The sequence below is a fragment of the Gadus macrocephalus genome, chromosome 19 (genome assembly GCF_031168955.1).
Source record: "Gadus macrocephalus chromosome 19, ASM3116895v1".
Lineage (NCBI taxonomy): Eukaryota > Metazoa > Chordata > Actinopteri > Gadiformes > Gadidae > Gadus > Gadus macrocephalus.
In genome coordinates, this window is record NC_082400.1 from 3,344,152 (window position 1) to 3,364,957 (window position 20,806).

The following is a 20,806-nucleotide window of genomic DNA, read 5'->3' on the forward strand; positions in this document are numbered from 1 at the left end:
CGGAATGCTTCGGTTGACCGGAGTCGTCTATAAAGTTGGTGTGCTCTTTATAATTGCTGTATTATCCGTGTAGTCGGATACATCCATGGATTAATAATGAAATATCTTATAATAAATATCGGCGCTTTGGTCAAGAAACCAGAAAACGAGTTTTTAATAATTTGAATGTTGGCGTGCCGTGGACAGAATATTAAAGTCTGAAGAGTGATTAAGGTAACACCTGCTGTTACTGTATAACGTGTACATCAGAGGGGGGCGGGCGTATAATGTGGGCGTTCTAGCATCAAGAATAAAATACTAATTTAACCTCGCCATCTGGCTTCTACTGAAGCAATGAGTTCTCTGGAGAAAATAAATGTTGCAGTTTTCCTGAGTTAACTACCTCAAACTTCTGAGATAAGACGGTGCTATAGAAAATAAAGTTGGCGTGGGCCGTAACCATGGCGATAACACGTCCCCCGCTTTCCTAAAACTAAACGCAGAATCTCTTGGCATTTTAAGGTTTCTCGTTCATTCAGAAAAACAGCAGAAATCTTCCATGAAAACTTCTCAGAATTCTGAGAGTTTAGTCGTTAATTCAGAATAACAGCTGAATTTATGTTCTTCCTAAAAGATTTTCTCTCTGAGCTGGGGGTGAAAAAAGTAAAGAGAACTCTTGGATCACACAATACACCTTCATTATTTATGGATATACAGGGGGTTCAAAAAGACGATGTATCCACTCATTAGATTGAAATGTAGAATTTCCTTTCTTTAGTCAAGGTCATTTTACACACCAGAGGAATACAAACCCAAGCCCAGGACTTTTGTAAAACTTTAATCAGAGAGCTCATTTTTACACCTTAACAAAATAATCGTTCAGACAGTAAAACATTAAAATGAGCCTCGATTTCCTCCACAACATCCAAACTTAAAAAATTATATTAAAAAATTAACTTTCAAAGTCTAAACGAGTCGTAGTGGGCGGAGGAAATGGTTGAAATACAACTAAAAGGTAGTTATCAGAACAGTCCAGTGGACGATGTTCTCCATCAGAACAGTCCAATGCAGGATGTTCTCCATCAGAACTCCAAAAGGAAGTCAGGGGACCTTGATTTCTACATGGCACAGATTCTGTTTATTTTTTTTAAACAATCACTTTAATCGTTTTCAGGAACATTTGTATGTGTACGGACAAAAAGAGAAAACTAACCGGGATCAAAAACATTGTTAATATATACAGAGTTCTACATAGAACTGTATATATACATAGAGTATATACAGAGTTCTGTTTCACAGGGGGCACTGGTAGTTGTTCTTCATTTCAATATGCGCCATGTTAAACAACTACATGTTGGACACATTGATGCCCTTGCTCTTTGATAGGAAAACAAAAAGGTGGGGCATGAAGCTTGGGGTGCTTCAGGTAAAAAACCTCAAACCAAACGAATACTATGAGAATATCCTGATATTAATAACACATCAATATTAATATCTCTGGATAAGATAAACATGTGGATGTTACGATCTCTAGATAATATTAAAATCAGGATATTCTTTTGATAACTACAATATTATTTGTCATAGCATATTGTGAAGCATTCCGTCCAGATGGAACAGACCAACCGACCGGCTGTCTAACCGCCTTTGGATGTTGCTTGTTACCGTCGGTAACGGCTGCTGGCTCCACCCCGCTCCTTGTCGCGCTCACGCTCACGAGGTCGTTCACGATCACGTGAACGCTCACCGCGGCGTGCGGAGGGGGCTGAAGCCCCGCCCTCCCCGCCCCCACTACGAGGTACCCGGTCCGACCGCTGTCGTCGGCTGCTCACCACGGCCTGCGTCCTACGCAGGAAGTCATCCACACGCATGTCATAGTCGTGCTGAGGGAGAGAGGCATAGGGTTAGAGTAAGAGAGAGAGAGACATAGGGTTAGAGTTAGAGAAAGAGACATAGGGTTATAGTTAGAAAGAAAGACATAGGGTTAGTTAGAGAAAGACATAGGGTTAGAGTTAGAGAGAGAAATAGGGTTAGGGTTAGAGAGAGACATAGGGTTCGAGTTAGAGAGACAGGGTTAGTTAGAGAGAGACAGAGTTAGAGAGAGAGACATAGGGTTAGAGGTAGCGAGAGAGAAATAGGTTTAGAGTTAGAGAGAGAGACATAGGGTTAGAGTTAGAGAGAGAGAGACATAGTTAGAGAGAGCGATAGGGTTAGAGTTAGAGAGAGAGACATAGGGCTAGAGTTAGAGAGAGACATGGGGTTAGAGTTAGAGAGACATAGTGTTAGAGTAAGAGAGAGAGACATAGGGTAAGAGTTAGAGAGATACATAGTTAGAGAGACATAGGTTTAGAGTTAGCGAGACATAGGGTTAGAGCTGGAGAGACAAATGGTTAGTTAGAGAGACATAGGGTTAGAGCTGGAGATAGACATAGGGTTAGAGTTAGAGAGACAGAGGGTAGAGTGAGAGATATAGGGTAGAGTGAGAGACATAGAGTTAGAGTTAGCGAGAGACACATAGGCTTAGAAATAAATAGAAACATAGGATTAGTTAGAGAGACATATGGTTAGAGTTAGAGAGACAAATTGTGGCTAGTCTGCCCTTTCGAGATATGGTTTGAGCCTATATTTTGGTCTTGGCCTAGTCTAGCTCCTGATGTTAGCCTACCATAGCTACTGGTCTTGGCTTAGTCTAGCTACTAGTCTGAGTCTAGCTCTTTGTCCTCGTCTTGCCTAGCTCCTGGGCTAGCCTAGCTCCTGGTCTAAGCCTAGCCTAGCTTCTGGTCTTAGCCTAGCTCATTGCTCACCGGGCTAGGTGCAAAGGGGCGCGGCAGACGCTTTTCTCTGAATCGTGTGTCGTGGTGTGGAGGTGGGGCAAGGGGGGGTCCCTGGTGGTGGTGGGCAGAGTAGGAGGAAGAGGCAGGATGGTGGTGCATGGCGGGGGCATGGTGGTAGTACGGAGGCCCCTGGTGGTGGTGGTGGTGGGGAGGGGGCGGGGCCTGCTCCACACTGGGATATGGTGCCTGGAGACACAGATACATATTATAGATGGATTAATACACAAAACAATATAGCACAGGTATAATAGCACAGATGTTAGCTACCTAGCTGTAGAAAGAAAAGGTAAATTGAGACGCTAGCTAGCTATAGATTGAACAGGTAGAAAGAGATCTTAGCTGTAGATACAAGGGGTAAACAGAAGCTAGCTAGCAATGGATAGAAGAGGTACCATCGTCTGCCATGTTGGTGGGGGTCCCAGATGATAGTCCCTCATGTAGTCATTATAAGACTAGAGAGGGAGAGACAACAACAGTTGACTCAATGTAAACATCGTCTATAAGTCTATTATAGACCATTCTGAGGAGATTGAATTTCTTTTTTCATTATTACTGACTGAGATATATATTAATATACTTTGACATTTTACTGGTAGGTGTGTATATGGTATTATCTTCATTTTTAGGTCCATCACTAAGAACCTCTTCCAGTATGCAGCAGAATACAACAATCCAGATAAATGAAGTGGTTTGAAAAAACGAATAAAAACATGTAATCTTACCCCGTTCAGAAACACATCTCTTCGTACACCAGAGAATCGTCTGTAAGAAGTTCCCATTACGTGTTTATACATTACATAAGACATTACATATTTAACATTAAATGTATATACAGTACATAGCAAATTACATGTATATACAGTACATACTCTACATTGATGTATATAGAGTACATAACACTCTACATTACAAGTGTATAAAATTAGAGCTGTCAGTTAAACGCGTTATTAACGGCGTTAACGCAAACCAATTTTAACGCCGTTAAAAAAATTATCTTGCGATTAACGCAATTATTTTATTTACAAAAAAAAAAAAATTCAAAACAAAGAAGCAGTAGCCTGACTGCTATGTTCAAATGACATTTGTTCAAAGCAGTCGTTTAATTGCACTATAGGCTCTTTTTTTGTATCGTCCTGTTTTGATCAGTATATGCCAATGTTGTTATCAATAAAAAATCATTTGCACAAGACAAGCCGATGCACTTCACCATGTTGATAAGAGAATTAAAATAAGAATTATGGGACAAAAAAATCAAGGGATATTTAGCATAGAAAAAGAATTTGCGATTAATCGCGATTAATCGTGAGTCAACTATGACATTAATGCGATTAATCACGATTAAATATTTTAATCGCTTGACAGCTCTATATAAAATACATAGGACCGTACATACTCTACGTTAAACATGACATACTCTACATTACATGTGTAGACAGTAGATACAATTGTATATACTCTACGTTAAACATGACCTACTCTACATTAAATACTTTACAGTGTATATTAGGGTGGGTCAGAATAATGAGGTCTTGGTTGGAGATCTGTGTTCTAGACCTTTGTTTTAAAGGGGCACGGTGGCGCTATAACAGAGCCTGATGATGCAGCACCACTGAACCCTGCATCCCGCTGGCCATCACTTAAATCTTACTATTAAAGTAAGTACACGTTCATCATTAATATTTTTTTATATTCATAGTTAAGTGAGTACACCTTCAATATTCAAATAATAATATTAGGAGAGTAATATTAAAGTACATATGAATATGTAAACAAATGTTTACCTGTCAATGGGTGCGTTGCGTAGATCTTGAATGGAACCTGTTTTTCATTAAATCAATTACTAGGAAGCAGCATGAATAAATAATGCAACATTATAAAACAGCATGGATATACATAGAACTATTTTAAAACTGATGAATATTAAATATAAAAAAGGTATTAAACTGTATGACTTATAAGTTATAATACAAAAGTATGAATATATAATTATTATTATTATAAGAGCGTATGAATACATAATGATTATAAAGCCCTATGAATATATAATGATTAATGGTTAGGAGTGGGGTTATGGAATTCTTTCCTCAACCTTTCACCGTCACACTCTGGGGAGCCTACGGGGGGGCATGGGATGGGAACTTATTGCTCTTCCAAAGGTCATGCATGATCGCAGTGATTGAAGGTAGGTGGAGGAAAGAAGAGGGACAGCTAGAGCCTGGATCCTGGGCTATAAAGCATGGTTTGGGCCAAAACCATGTCCTTCCTAATTCCTAAAGGTCCAGTGTGTAAGATTGAGGCAGTTAGGTATCAGATTGCAACTTTGTTAAACTATGTCTGTGCAGCGGTGGATGTCCATGATAGACTGTTAAGCTGCTAGGACACCTCTAGCTCCACTGTGTGTGCAGATGTGTGGAGCTGTACAGCGTTTATGTCCAAGCCAGAGGAAGGGTTAAAAGCGTTTAAAACGCATTCTCTTTAGAGGACTGGGCTATTGTAGAACCATGGCAGTGCAACATGGCTGGCTCCTTTGTAGAGGACCCTCTCTCAATGTAGATATTAAAGGGCTCAAACTAAGGCAACTAACAACAATTAATATGTTCAAGGGATTATACACTGATTAAAACATACTTATGAAGGTTATTATTCATTTCTGCTATTTCAAGTCCATTTCACTCAATGCCACTTATTTCAACCCAGTGGACCGTTAATGTTGTCAAGTAAGTCTAATCACTATGTGAAGGGGAGTTTGAACAGTAGTATGCCTTTACCCTCACCAGAGGCCTATTGTCATGCATCTGTGGGAGGTGGCGTGAGGCCGAGGGGAGCAGAAGGATAATAAGGTTTCAACCATTGATTCCTCCTTCATCTCTTCAGAGGACACGATGGTAGCAAACCATTCACCCAGAGGGGTAATGGGTCGCTAGGCGCTATGGTAAAGGTATATATATATATATATATAGTGGAAGGTTGGGAGCTAGCAGTGGAAGGTTGGGAGCTAGCAGTGGAAGGTTGGGAGCTAGCAGTGGAAGGTTGGGAGCTAGCAGTGGAAGGTTGGGAGCTAGCAGTGGAAGGTTGGGAGCTAGCAGTGGAAGGTTGGGAGCTAGCAGTGGAAGGTTGGGAGCTAGCAGTGGAAGGTTGGGAGCTAGCAGTGGAAGGTTGGGAGCTAGCAGTGGAAGGTTGGGAGCTAGCAGTGGAAGGTTGGGAGCTAGCAGTGGAAGGTTGGGAGCTAGCAGTGGAAGGTTGGAGTTAGGAGTGGAAGGCTGGGAGTTAGGAGTGGAAGGTTGGGAGAAGGCTAGAGGTGAGGAGGGGTAGGTCAGTGGAGGTGGTTAGGGGTGAGGAGGGGTAGGGGTGGTAGGGTAGGGGTTAGGAGTGGTAGGATAAGGGTGAGGAGGGGTAAGTTAGGCGTTATGTTGACCTGGCCGCTGGTTCATCTCCTGTTCTGCCCGTGGTCGCTTCCGGCCGTGTACCTCATACTCATCCGAGCGACGCCTAGATCACACACACACACACACACACACACCATGTCAACAAAAACACACACCAAGAGTCAAAACACACACACACACACACACAAAATTCCCACAAACACACACACACAAAGCGAGATCACACAAACACATCAGATGCATACTTGTAAATACATTTCTGTAAGGCTGTAGAAGTATATATACATCAATAGGGCATAATGTTTAACGTGACATTAGCCTGCAGGTATTTCACATTTATCAATGGTAAAATAATTACATTAATTATAACTATATTAAATTGGCAATCTCGAGGAATTCTGTTTTATTCTCTTTAGTGAGAAGCGTCATTCCCCAGAGATGCAAACAGTTTGGCCACTGATTCATAACATTGATAATACTGCAAACACAAGGGCCATATGACCAACCACCATTTTGTTACCTCATTTGGTGATAGTGACTTTACATACAATTATTTACAATAAAATCTTTGATTGCCACTTTAACAACTTCTAATTTATCATTTGATGATTTTCGATAAGATTGTATTTACGTTGTCTAGTAATTGTGAGAGCTAAATATATGGTATGGTCTTCGAGTGCATGAATACTATTAATTAATCAGATATCTCAAGTGTAAGAACACTACCCTGAATATGCTATTCAATACTCCCCACACACACACACACACACACACACACACACACACACACACACACACACACACACACACACACACACACACACACACACACACACACACACACACACACACACACACACACACACACACACACACACACACCCCTGTCTTATAGAACATTGCGTCCATTCCATGTTCTCTCTGGGCATGTGTGTGTGACATACCGGTCTCGCAGTGTGGAATTGTGGGAAAGAGGGGGATGGTAGTGGGGTTTAATAGTTCATAGCATAGCACCAAAGGTCATCAGGTCCTTATGGGCGGGGGGGGGGGTCGTTATGGGCGGAGCTTGCCCTGGCCAGAGGAGAGGCTTTCATGGGAAGAGGCGGACTCTATTATTAGAGTTGGGTGGAGTGGGGGGGAATGATGACAGTCCCAAAAACGTAACAAAACCAAGCCCGGCCCCTTACTCACAAGGCCACGCCCCCCCAGGCAAGCTCCGCTCACAGGAAACTCAGTCCTTGAACAGTCCAAACCCTCGCCGCCTGACGCGGCCCCCAACAGTGACCCTCATCCTAGCAACCAACCCAAGTCCAAGGTGGGGAGTGGTCTCCCCCCTCCCTCAGCCAGAGTTCATTTTGGAACAACCAATCAGATCCCCACAGTCCACAGACCTCGCCCCCATTACGTCCACACTCTGCCCTCTACCCAATGGGATACGACCTTGAATAGAAATAGAGCAGAAGTGGCGGAGGCAGGCAGAGGGTCCTTCTTTCTCTTATTTATACGCTCTCTCCATTTCCACTTCTTTTTTTATGTTGTTCGGAAAAAACCCAGTCCACTCTGGGCTATCATCCCTCTCCTCCAGACTGATGCTCTCTTATATAAAGTCTTTAGTATAGGAGGAATCTATTTATTCTAACGTCCTGAAGGAGCCTGTCGGGTCACACCTCACTCCTGTGAAGAGAAGATGGTTTTAACACACAGCATTCACCTGGAGAACCTGGCCACAGTAGTACATTTGTAGCTGTCTTTAGTACACAACACCTGTGCTACAGATTAGGAACTGTTCAAAACTTAAGTTACATTTCCAGTTATAAATTCTATCACTTATTGATGATTTGAAAATGTTATGTTGTTAAATATATATTTGGTCGATAATTGGTTAATTGTCAAAACACAACCAATGAATGCTTATTTCAATCTGCAAACAAAGAAAAAATCTTAAAATCTAGATAAATCCATATTACTCTAGGTAACATTTCCTATTAAGAATGTCAAACCATTTTTGACAAAGAGAGCCATGTACCTTCAGTACTGCATGCAGTTAGGTTTGTTTGTCCAGTAACAATGTGAGTATCTATATCATATCAAATATTATATATCATATACTAGTTGAGATCAGACTGATACCTTGTTTTCTAACTAAAGCAAGACTGAAGGAAACTTGTTCACTAGCTGAAGAAAGAATGAAGGTACCTTGTTCACTAGCCGAGGATAGATTTATGGAACCATGTCCACTATCTGAAGAGAGACTGAAGAAACCTTGTTCACTCACTGAGGACAGACTGAAGGAACCTTGTTGGCTCTCTGAGGACAGACTGAAGGAACCTTGTTCACTCACTTGAGGACAGACTGAAGGAACCTTGTTCACTCACTTAGGACAGACTGAAGGAACCTTGTTCACTCACTGAGGGCAGACTGAAGGAACCTTGTTCACTCACTGAGGACAGACTGAAGGAACCTTGTTCACTCACTTAGGACAGACTGAAGGAACCTTGTTCACTCACTTAGGACAGACTGAAGGAACCTTGTTCACTCACTTAGGACAGACTGAAGGAACCTTGTTCACTAGCCGAGGAGAGACTGAAGGAACCTTGTTCACTAGCTGAGGAGAGACTGAAGGAACCTTGTTCACTTTGCTGAGGAGAGACGGTAGGAGAGACGGTAGGGGAGGGTCTGCAGGACCCCCTCCCCCCCACCCCTGCACAGGATGACATCCCGCCTGCGAGCCAATCAGAGGCCAGCGGTGCTGAGTGGCGGTCAGAAGGGGGAGGGGGTGGTGGGCGGGTCCCCCACCTCCTACCCCGTACTGACCAGCTGATGGTAAACAAGAGGGCTGGGCCTAGCCCCGGGGCATAGCAAGCCCCCGCCGCTAGCCCCCGCTGCTAGCCCCCGGGGCTAGGTGGGTGTGTCCCGCGCTGTCCACTGCCTGGGGGTTGTTTAGCTAACCTTCCCAGGACGCCACCGACATCGCGGTGGGGGGGGCGGCCCCTCTCTGCCGGGCCGCCGGGCATCCCGGCCGCTGTGGATGAGTGATGGTGGTGGTGGTGGGCGGGGCCAGCGTGGTGGTGGGCGGGGCCTGCGTGGGCAGGGGGCAGGGAGGGGGGAGGGGCCATCAGGCGGTTGCGCCGGATCTTGCGGGCCACGGGGCCGGCGTCTACGCTCTCGTCGGCAGGGAAGAGAGAGCAGAGCTGGGCTCCGACGTCGGGCTGGATCTCCTGGAATATACAACGTATGATGATCAATACATGTAACAGATAGAGATAATTAAAGGTCTATGAAGGTACCACGATGGAAGCAATACGAGTACTGGGATTGAGAAATAATGGCGAGTATAGCAGAGTGTTGTGTTTACCTGTCCGTCTCGTCCGATCTTAACCGGCTTGTGCTCGTTCCAAGGGTTACTCAGGTGGGCGGTTTTGGTGAATGGCAGCTCCCGTCTGGTGGACACAAACAGGCGTTAGACATTTAAACCCCCCCCCCCCCCCATACTGGGGCCATACTGTAGTTCACGGTGTATGAGGCTGATGGTATTCTTAGTCAATATACCTGCACAGCCAGTCGATGTGGAAAACCCCCCCCAGCATCTTGGCGTTCATCCCAGCTGGGAGGACCCAGTGGATGGGCGAGCCACCATGCTGGGACTCTGAGGATAGACGAGCAAAACCTACACACACACACACACACACACACACACACACACACCACTACTTTAAAGACAAGATATATCTTGGGTCTTTGAAAGTTTTAATTAGTCTAGACTTAATGTAGTGCACACAGCCAGAGTTAATGGATTTTCAGTTCTTTAACGCAAAAAACATCAAAGTAGCAAATTACCCAATGGGAAAAACTACATGTGTGTGCGAGAACACATGTGTGTGTGAGTTTGTGCTTGTGTGAAGATGTGCGTGTGTGTTTGGGTACCTTGGAACTTGCCGCTCTCCCGTACAGAAAACACCAACATAACACTTCGAGCGGAGCGGAAAGCAGTGTTCAGCTTCTTCTCGTTCACTGGTAGAGTGGACCACACTCCCTATAACATCATGTATAAATTAATACAGTAGAGTGGACCACACTCCCTATAACATCATGTATAAATTAATACAGTAGAGTGGACCACACTCCCTATAACATGCATATATTAATACTGTAGAGTGGACCAGACTCCCTATAATATGTATATATTAATTCTGTAGAGTTGACCACACTCCCTATAACATCATGTATAGATTAATACTGTAGAGTGGACCAGACTCCCTATAACATGTATATATTAATTCTGTAGTTGACCACACTCCCTATAACATCATGTAATACTGTAGAGTGGACCACACCCCCTATAACATCATGCATATATTAATACTGTAGATAGACAACACTCCCTATAACGTAATGTATATATTAATACTGTAGAGTAGACAACACTTCCTATAACGTAATATATATATTAATACTCTCATACATGAACTACTGGTAGAGTCGACCACACTCCCCATTACGTAATGTATATATTAAATCTGTAGAGTGGACAACACTCCTTATAACGTAATGTACATATTAATACTGTTATATATATGAACTGCTGGTAGAGTGGACAACATTCCCTATAATTTAATGTATATATTGATACTGTTTTAAATGAACTACTGGTAGAGTGGACCACAATAAATACAATAAATAATAAGGATAAGAATAAAAAATAAAGTGCAATAAAGATTATGCAGCGTTATCTTAATCGTATCTCATGTGAGTGCCATGGCTAAAAAGTCCCTTTAGATGACTGGAGCGAGAGCGTTTCAAAGAGAAAGAGGTCTAGCGCGGCATACTATGCTAAGGTTATATAAAGTCTCCCCCAAGGTATGCAACAAATCTTCCATGAAGATCTCCTTCACACCCAGGACAAAAGAACCACATAAAGGGTTACACACACATTATTACCAACACATACACACCTTGGCCTTGGCGAGGGAGACGTTCTCATGGTTGTTGCTTTTAATTAGAAAGTAGCGCGCGTCCCGTAGGATGTAGCGGAGCTTGCTGCTCTGGTCTGGAAGAAGAAGAAGAAGAAAAAGGACATTAATTACTGCTCCAGGGTTTCCCACATGGTTAAGTAAGACTATGGTGGCTGGACCTTGGAGTGCTTGTTTGAACTATTTAGTGCTCTAGTAAAAATGTAAATCCTAAACATGCTTTTGGACTTGCCCCTTGGAGCAGAGTTACAAGGTGTAGTGGATGTATTCCTTCCCTATGAAATGGGACAACCCTACAAGACCCTGATAAGTAGTCACCGATGGGAGCACGCAGACAGATGCAACAGGTTTGCTGCCGGACATATGCAGCGTTCGATTCCATCTAACCGATTATTCCCAAGGCATTGTTGGAGATTTCTTATAACATTTCGTTTTTGAGTGTGCCTCTGAAAGCCCTACCCCTCTGTCCACACAAGAATGGGGACATCCAACCCTTACGTGTGAACTGACTTTTTAAGTATTGGTTCTGGAAGGGAGTATGGTTACAATCTGTTGGGAACCCTTGATAACCCTGGTATGTCTAATATACTAGCAAAGTACTGTGGTATGAGGGGGAGTATAAATAGTATACATAGTAGTATACGTAGTACTACTAGTAGTTTGGTGTCAGACTCACTCTCCATCCCTTTACGGACGGCCTGGACGGAAGACGACAGCTTCTCTCGTTTCCTGTTGGAACCTGTTTTCAAAGTAAGAGAACCGGTCTTAAAAAAACATGTTTAACAAACTTAGCACTAGTTGGCTTAGCACATGTTAACTTAGCATCAGCTAGTTTAACATCAGCTAGTTTAGCACCAGGTAGCTCAGCAATGGCTGCTTTAGTAACTGTTAGCTTAGCACCAAGAGTAAAAATGTAAATCCTAAAATCAGTGCGCCGCCACACTAACTCACCCCCATCGGAGAACTCTCCGCCCCTCCTCCTGGCTCCGCCCCTCCTGGCCGCGCCCTCTCGATCGGTGGAGGCGGAGTGCGATGAGGCAGGTGAGCGAGACGAGGAGCGGGATGAGGAGTGCGTCTCGCTGCGGGAGTCTCCTGCCTCGCTGCGTGTGTCATAGGCCTCACCACGACTCCTCCCATAGCCGCCTTCCTCCTCCTCCTCCTCTTCCTCCTCCTGTTCACCCTCTTCTTCCTCTTCCTCTTCTTCCTCCTCCTCCCCTTCCTCCTCCTCCCTCTCTTCCTGGTCTTCCTCTTCCTCCTCCAGGCCCTCCTCCTCCACCGCCTCCTCCTCCTCCAGGCCCTCCTCCTCCTCAACCTCTAGCCCCTCCTCCTCCTCCTCCTCCTCCTGTTCTGCCGTCTCCTCTTCTCCTTCCTCTCCCGGTTGCTCTACCTCCTTGTGGATGGGGACGGGCCGGCGCTCTTCTCGCCGAGGCTTCTGGGTAAAGTAGTGAAAAGAGCACAGAGGAATGAATTTTAGAATTGTACTGTACATACTGTATAAACTGTATACATTATAACGCATATATTAACTATTTTTTTTATTGAAAGCTTTTGGTAGCTAGACGTATGTGACAACCCTCTCCCAGACTAAGCTCCGTAGACCCTCAAACTAACTCGATAACTTTACATTTTTCATTAAAAATTATAGATCAATGAGGGTAGGACCACCAGAAACCACAAAAAACACGCTGTTACTGTTATGCCAGGGGCGGACAGTTTTTTACTCATCAACTATGACACAATCCCTGATTGGCCAGGATATGTCATCCATTATAGGGCAGTCCCTGGTTGGTATATTTTATCTTCTGGGAATAGATGTGGAATGCAATGCAGTCATCTACTTCCAAATATCCTGGCAACCCCACTGAGGTGGTCCAGACTGATCCGTCTGGACCTCCTCAGACAGGTTTCCAGGATGTTTGGAAATAGATTCATGCATGGCTTATGTGACTTAATTGTGTAGAACTTGTTATGCTAACATTAGAGGCCTTTTGTCAGTGTCATGCCACCTTCATAGATTAACGGTGGGGCTATCACAGGTATCAAATGGTAGATTTGTGAGTTTTGCACACTGCACTTGTTTTGTCCAAAGTTCAAAGCCAGGTTGTGTTGAAGTCTGTGGCTGCCGATTGGTAAGTTGTGTCCGACATTTAGTTGGCGTGTAAAGCCCTGGGAAGTAGGCTCAGTGTTGTCGGAGGGGTCTGGCTCAGAGACGGTTGAAGAGGAGACGATGTGGGGGTCACTAACACAGAAACATGCTCAAGAGGCACATGAGAAGACGACTTGAAAAATGCTCCAAAATGGTGCAGGCTATGTCGCTGTCTTGTGGTTGTATCTCCCAGAAATGTATTCAGATCTATGCTTTTTAATGTATTCAGTGGTATTTCGGACGCCGATCGCCAATGGGGATTTTACTGGTTAATCTCTCTCCACAGGCCTAGTATAAACGGTGAACTGTAAGTCGTTGAATGCTTGGAGGCTCACCTGTTCAGCAACAACGATGTCCGCTCGCCGGGTCTTGCGCTCCTCATAGTATCCCGCCCTGTAGGCTGCGGAGGCCGGAGCCTTTTTGGAGGATGAGGGGGGGGTGCGCTTGGCTCCAGTGTTGGGTCTGTGGGTGTGGCCCGAGGGGCGGGGTCTCTTGGTCCCCTGGCTGTCTGGACGACCCGCCTTTCTCTTGGTCCCTGAAATGAAAGTTTGAAGTTTCCTCAGAACGATGCCTCCCTACCCTCATCATCCTCATCGTCATCCGCTTATCCGGGGTCGGGTCGCGGGGGGAGCAGCTCAAGCAGGGGGCCCCAGACTTCCCTTTCCCGGGCCACATTGACCAGCTCTGACGGGGGGATCCCGAGGCGTTCCCAGGCCAGTGTTGAGATATAATCTCTCCACCTAGTCCTGGGTCTTCCCCGAGGTCTCCTCCCCACTGGACGTGCCTGAAACACCTCCCAAGGAAGGCGCCCAGTGGGCATCCTTACCAGATGCCCGAACCACCTCAACTGACTCCTTTCTAAGTAAAGGAGCAGCGGCTCTAATCCGAGTTCCTCACGGATGGCTGAGCTTCTCACCCTATCCCTAAGGGAGACGCCAGCCACCCTTCTGAGAAAACTCATCTCGGCCGCTTGTACCCGCGATCTCGTCCTTTCGGTCATCACCCAGCCCTCATGACCATAGGTGAGGATAGGAACGAAGATCGACCGGTAGATCGAGAGCTTTGCCTTGCGGCTCAGCTCTCTTTTCGTTACAACGGTGCGGTAAAGCGAACGCAATACCGCCCCCGCTGCTCCGATTCTCCGGCCAATCTCACGCTCCATAGTACCCTCACTCGCGAACAAGACCCCGAGGTACTTGAACTCCTTCACTTGGGCTAAGGACTCATTTCCTACCCGGAGTAAGCAATCCACCGGTTTCCTGCTAAGAGTCATGGCCTCAGATTTAGCGGTGCTGATCCTCATCCCAGCCGATTCACACTCGGCCGCCAGCCGATCAAGTGAGTGCTGAAGGTCACAGGCCGATGATCCAATGAGGACCACATCATCTGCAAAAAGCAGTGACGAGATCCTCAGACCACCGAACTGCAACCCCTCCCCACCATGACTACGCCTCGATATCCTGTCCATGTATATCACAAACAGGATTGGTGACAAGGCGCAGCCCTGGCGGAGACCAGCACCCACTGAGAACGAAACTGACTGGCTGCCGAGAACACGAACACAGCTCTCGCTTTGGGAGTACAAAGATTGGATGGCCCTGAGGATAGACCCCCTTACCCCATACTCCCGCAGCACCTCCCACAGTTTCTCCCGGGGGACCCGGTCATACGCCTTCTCCAGATCCACAAAACACATGTAGACCGGATGGGCATACTCCCAGGCCCCCTCCAGGATCCTTGCGAGAGTGAAGAGCTGGTCCGTAGTTCCACGTCCGGGGCGAAAACCGCATTGTTCCTCTTCAATCTGAGGTTCGACGATCGGCCGAACCCTCCTTTCCAGCACCTTGGAGTAGACTTTACCAGGGAGGCTGAGAAGTGTGATACCCCGGTAATTGGCACACACTCTCTGGTCCCCCTTTTTGAACAGGGGAACCACCACCCCGGTTTGCCACTCCTTTGGCACTGTACCCGACTCCCACGCGATGTTGAATAGGCGTGTCAACCATGACAGCCCCTCAACACCCAGAGCCTTTAGCATTTCTGGCTGGATCTCATCAATCCCTGGGGCTTTGCCACTGCGGAGATGTTTGACTACCTCAGTGACCTCCACCAGGGAAATTGACGACGAAACACCATCAACCTCGAGCTCTGCCTCCAACATAGAGGGCGTGTTATTCGGATTCAGGAGTTCCTCAAAGTGTTCCTTCCAACGTCCGACGACCTCCTCAGTTGAGGTCAACAGAGTCCCATCCTTACTGTACACAGCTTGGATGGTTCCCCGTTTCCCCCTCCTGAGGTGCCGGATAGTCTTCCAGAAACACTTTGGTGCCGACCGAAAGTCCTTCTCCATGGCCTCTCCGAACTTCTCCCACACCCGCTGCTTAGCCTCCGACACGGCAGCCGCTGCAGCCCTTCGAGCCTGTCGGTACCCTGCAACCGAGTCAGGAGTCCTCCAGGATATCATATCCCGGAAGGCCTCCTTCTTCAGTCGGACGGCTTCCCTGACCACCGTAGTCCACCACGGTGTCCGAGGGTTACCGCCCCTTGAGGAGCCTAAGACCCTGAGGCCACAGCTAGCCACCGCAGCTTCAGCAATGGAGGCTTTGAACACCGCCCACTCCGGCTCAATGCCCCCAACCTCCACAGGAATGCCAGAAAAGCTCCGCCGGAGGTGTGAGTTGAAGATACCTAGGACGGGGGCCTCCTCCAGACGTTCCCAGTTCACCCGCACTACTCGTTTGGGCTTACCAGGTCTATCCGGAAATTTCCCCCATTCCCTGATCCAACTCACAACCAGATGGTGGTCGGTTGACAGTTCCGCCCCTCTCTTTACCCGAGTGTCCAAAACATGCGGCCTCAGATCAGATGACACGATCACGAAATCGATCATCGATCTTCGGCCTAGGGTACTCTGGTACCAGGTACACTTATGAGCACCCTTATGTTCGAACATGGTGTTTGTTATGGATAATCCATGACTAGCACAGAAGTCCAATAACAAACGACCGCTCGGGTTTAGATCAGGGAGGCCGTTCCTCCCCACCACGCCTCTCCAGGTGTCTCCATCGTTGCCCACGTGGGCGTTGAAGTCTCCCAGCAGAACTACGGAGTCCCCTACTGGAGCCCCATACAGGACTCCATTCAGGGTCTCCAAGAAGGCCGAGTACTCTGAGCTGCTGTTTGGTGCATACGCACAAACAACAGTCAGAGTTTTCCCCCCTACAACCCTTAGGCGCAGGGAGGCGACCCTCTCGTCTACCGGGGTAAACTCCAACACCGCGGCGCTCAGCCGGGGATTTATGAGTATCCCCACACCCGCCCGGCGCCTCACCCCTTGGCAACTCCGGAGAAGAATAGAGTCCAACCCTTGTCCAGGAGTACGGTACCAGAGCTGAGACTGTGCGTGGAGGTAAGCCCCACCAGATCTAACTGATAGCGCTCCACCTCCCTCACAAGCTCCGGTTCCTTTCCCCACAGCGAGGTGACGTTCCACGTCCCCAGAGCCAGCTTCTGCCGCCCGGGTCTGGTCCGTCGAGACCCCTGACCTTCGCTGCCACCCATGTGGCTGCGCACCCGACCCCAACGGGTCTTCCCACAGGTGGTGGGCCCATGGGATGAAGAGAGGGGGGCCCACCACCTGTGAAAATTAATGTTTGCTTTGCTAAAGTCACCATTAAAGCCTATTTATGGTTGTAGGTTACATTTTCACAAACCCATGATCATCACCATCTGTTATATGTATTTATCATCTCGATAGCAGTTAGTGGTACAAGCAGATATTTATTCACACTGCGGTACGTATGGGTTGCTTTTGATAACATCAAGGTGTGCAGTTGCATTGCTAAAGTTCAGTTTTGGATACCACTTTTCTTCAAAAGAGTAAACTTTATTTGTCGAACAGGGAAACAATCTTAGAAACAAACGTCTCCAAAGCATGGATGCATTAAAGATTGAACACCCGCTTCCATAATCCCCCTCATCCACAGACTGCCATTCGCTATATTCATGTACATGCATAAGATCGAATCGCGCGATTATTATTGGAAAAGTATGCATATTTGCGTCACAGCTTTTTTTCCCCATTTTATATTTGCTACGCGTCTGGTGTCAAAGGACCTTAAGAAAGTCTGGAGTAGCAGACCGCTTCCCCTCAGGATCCAAATGAACCTTAAAAAATGATTTATTCCACTTCTCAGATTTAACCAAACAATAATAACTTTTACAAGGATAGGATAGTACGGATTAGAAATTACAGATTATTTTGGATTATATTTTTCCGTTCCTCAGGAGGTTCACAAAAGGACTTTAACAAGTCTTTATTTCTCACCCTTCTTGTCGGCCAGATCATGTTCGGCCTCTGGATTGTAGAGCTCATCATCCTGGTCAGGGGCGTCGGTTAGGATGTCTTCCAGAACACTGAGCTCCCCCTCTTGGGGAGGACAGAGGAGACATGGAAGGGAGGGAGTAGGTTGAAAGGCCAGTGTGCAAAATCCAGTTTGAGATTCCCATGTGTGATGTCTGAAATAGCACAGCCTCCAACTGAGTAGTGAAAAGGATTCACACTAGAGCCGGGGAGGCACTACCCAAGTACCTACCCTACGGAGTGGCCAAGGTATTTAGGTAGACCCTTTGACAGTAGGGTAGGTGGTAGGGCAGTGACTATAACCACTCCAGGTATTTAGGTAGACCCTTTGACAGTAGGATAGGTGGTGGGGCAGTGACTATAACCACTCCAGGTATTTAGGTAGACCCTTTGACAGTAGGGTAGGTGGTAGGGCAGTGACTATAACCACTCCAGGTATTTAGGTAGACCCTTTGACAGTAGGATAGGTGGTAGGGCAGTGACTATAACCACTCCAGGTATTTAGGTAGACCCTTTGACAGTAGGGTAGGTGGTAGGGCAGTGACTATAACCACTCCAGCGCAGCAACGTGATCCTTACAGCGGGGGTTGTGCTCACAACTAGTGATCGACCGATATTTTTTTAAGCATCAGCCAATTTATTGATTTATTTCTTTGGGCATGATCTAAAGACAGTTCAATAAATGTTTATTATTTTAAATTGAGACATTGTAACATTTGTTATCATCATTGTGCCATTGTTATGATGTAAATTGAGGGAGGCTTAGCCTGGAAATCCGTCTAGAAAGCTGTAGGGTCCATAGCAGTAAACTACTTTCATAGACTTAAAATGATCACTATATGTATGGACCTCCTTCACAGTTAATGCATTATAAAACAAAAAATTAAATCACAAAAGCATGGGGATTACCCACACCCTCCCCTCCTTCACTCAACTTTTGGCACAAAATTAGTTGTCGACCAACATGTGCCCGGAAACCGTCATCAGCCGAATAACTTGAATTGGCTAGTATTGAATCCAAACACGTGAATCAAAAACGATTGTGCAGTCATACGGTACAGTCGTACTGAGACAGTGACTTGATCCTGCTTTAACACAATTCATCTTGACTCGTTAAAGGCAGGCTCACTCAAGATAGAAATAGCTTTTTGATGATCTATGTTGCAGGAGGCAATAACCAGCCTGCATTTCACAGGCTTCATTGTCCCTGGGTTTTTGGTTTTGTTTTCTAGGTTTGTGCCAAAGGTTGTAAACCCAGACTTGGCGTTATTCACACATTCCCATTTGTAAGTGCTTAGGCTCTATCTATGTTTAAGTATTATCCGCATTGAATATTTCAGTTGCACAACCATCTTTCTTCTCATACCAAGATTACATATTATAGCCCTTGCAGTTGTGGAGACATACTATATTTACTTTGGGTAGGTTATTTTCTGGAGAAAACTGAACTGTATCGAAAATCGATATTTTTCAAGCATTACATCACAAATAATACAATTTAAGAAAAGTAATTGTATTACTAATTAACAATATATCGCATTATATTACAGCTATGCTATCATATGCTAGCAGGCTGTGGGACCAACGGCTAGTCGTGGCTAGCAGGTTGGAGTCCTAGGATAGCCGTGGCTAGCAGGTTCGAGTCCTAGGATAGCCGTTGCTAGCCGGTTCGAGTCCTAGGCTAGCCATGGCTAGCCGGTTCGAGTCCTAGGCTGGACATGGTTTGCAGGTTCGAGTCCTAGGATGGCCGGCTACAGCACCAGAGGCTAGCCGTCCATGTTACCAGAGGCTAGTCATCCATGCTATCAGAGGCTCGCTCACCTTTTTCGTCTCTCCGCTCCGCCGACATCATGAGAGGAACCTGCCTATTGTATCGCGGTCTTCTGCTTCCCACAGTTCAAAAGACACTTAAACGTATCTCCAGTATTAATTGATGAATTATTTTTTATTCAGTCGCTATTTTGTAATAATTGTGAGATTACATCTAGAACAAAAAGGTTTCCCGATGTGCGACTCCAAAATCCCCCATAATGCAGTGCAAGGATGGAAGGCAGAACACTTCCTGTTGTCATTCTCTCCGGTTCCTGTGCGACGTCACGGTGCGAGAGTACACACGTCGTCTTTTATTTCTCCCGTTGTCAATGACTTCTCTATAAAACGGAAAACTAATAATAGAAACGATCAAATGTCGGACGAGGCGACGCGGCGCACGGTGTCGGACATCCCGCTGCTGAAGACCAACTCCGGCCCGCGGGACCGCGAGCTGTGGGTGCAGCGGCTCCGGGAGGAGTACGTGTCCCTCATCAAGTACGTTGAGAACAACAAGGCGGCGGACAACGACTGGTTTCGCCTCGAGTCCAACCGGGAAGGCACCCGCTGGTTCGGCAAGTGTTGGTACGTGCACGAGCTGCTTCGCTACGAGTTTGACGTGGAGTTTGACGTGCCCGCGACCTACCCTGCCACCGCGCCCGAGGTGGCGTTGCCGGAGCTGGAGGGCAAGACGGCCAAGATGTACCGTGGGGGCCGCATCTGCCTCACCGACCACTTTAAGCCGTTGTGGGCACGCAATGTGCCCCGCTTCGGCCTAGCCCACCTGATGGCGCTCGGCCTGGGCCCCTGGCTGGCTGTGGAGATCCCCGACCTGGTGTCCCGGGGCCTCGTCACTCACAAGGAGAACCAGCAGGCCCCCTCAGCCTCGTGAAGACACACAAACAGACTGTTAGATAATGTCAAGCGGACTATTGTTTACTATAGAGATAAAGTCATGAAGGACACTGACTGTGTTCACTATATAAAGTCCTGAAACAAACTGCTTATATTGACTATATAAAGTAATGAACAGACTGCATATGTTCACTAGTGATCGTCATTAAACAGACTGCATATGTTCACTAGTGATGGTCATGAAACAGACTGCTTGTGTTCACTATATAAAGTCATGAAACAGCCTGCGTGCGTATGTTCACTAGTGATGGTGATTAAACAGACTGCTTGTGTTCACTGTATATAGTAGTGAACATACTGCATATGTTCACTAGTGATGGTCATGAAACACTGCTTACTGTCAGTTCACTAGTGATGGTCATTAAACATACTGAATATGTTCAATAGTGATGGTCATTAAACAG

The 20,806-nt window shown here is 46.3% G+C and overlaps 2 protein-coding genes and 1 long non-coding RNA gene across 4 annotated transcripts; 2 read left to right on the forward strand and 1 right to left on the reverse strand.

The window, feature by feature from the left end:
* Positions 1-801: 801 nt before the first annotated feature.
* On the reverse strand, positions 802-19,641 carry ythdc1 (YTH N6-methyladenosine RNA binding protein C1). 2 transcript variants are annotated; one of them, XM_060038825.1, is made up of 16 exons: positions 19,500-19,641; positions 17,643-17,744; positions 13,651-13,850; positions 12,121-12,598; positions 11,846-11,908; positions 11,152-11,246; positions 10,124-10,232; positions 9,749-9,866; positions 9,555-9,639; positions 9,149-9,417; positions 6,229-6,302; positions 4,595-4,631; positions 3,536-3,575; positions 3,206-3,265; positions 2,784-2,999; positions 802-1,862 (listed from the first exon to the last, which is right to left on the reverse strand). In XM_060038825.1, exons 1-16 carry the CDS (start codon positions 19,528-19,530, stop codon positions 1,641-1,643), a joined length of 2,199 nt encoding a protein of 732 aa, XP_059894808.1. In that variant the 5' UTR covers positions 19,531-19,641; the 3' UTR covers positions 802-1,640. The 2 variants fall into 2 exon arrangements, with proteins under 2 accessions (XP_059894808.1, XP_059894807.1); XM_060038824.1 differs by having other exon boundaries at positions 12,121-12,601.
* On the forward strand, positions 5,778-6,380 carry LOC132447837 (uncharacterized). Its single transcript, XR_009523222.1, has 2 exons — positions 5,778-6,052; positions 6,105-6,380. It is a non-coding gene; the product is annotated as an uncharacterized LOC132447837 (long non-coding RNA).
* Positions 19,612-20,629, forward strand: ufc1 (ubiquitin-fold modifier conjugating enzyme 1). The gene has a single exon (XM_060038826.1). The coding sequence runs from the start codon at positions 19,612-19,614 to the stop codon at positions 20,377-20,379; it is 768 nt and encodes a 255-aa protein (XP_059894809.1). The 3' UTR covers positions 20,380-20,629.
* The last annotated feature ends 177 nt before the right edge of the window (positions 20,630-20,806 follow it).

Coding starts and splice junctions, on each gene's coding strand:
- ythdc1 (XM_060038824.1), bottom strand. CDS start 19,530: ATGATGTCGGCGGAGCGGAGAGACGAAAAAG. Junction 6,303..9,148: donor GTCGGTGGCGTCCTGGGAAG/GTTAGCTAAACA, acceptor TGTGTGATCTAG/GCGTCGCTCGGATGAGTATG. Junction 3,576..4,594: donor CGCAACGCACCCATTGACAG/GTAAACATTTGT, acceptor AACTTCTTACAG/ACGATTCTCTGGTGTACGAA.
- ufc1 (XM_060038826.1), top strand. CDS start 19,612: ATGAATTATTTTTTATTCAGTCGCTATTTTGTAATAATTGTGAGATTA.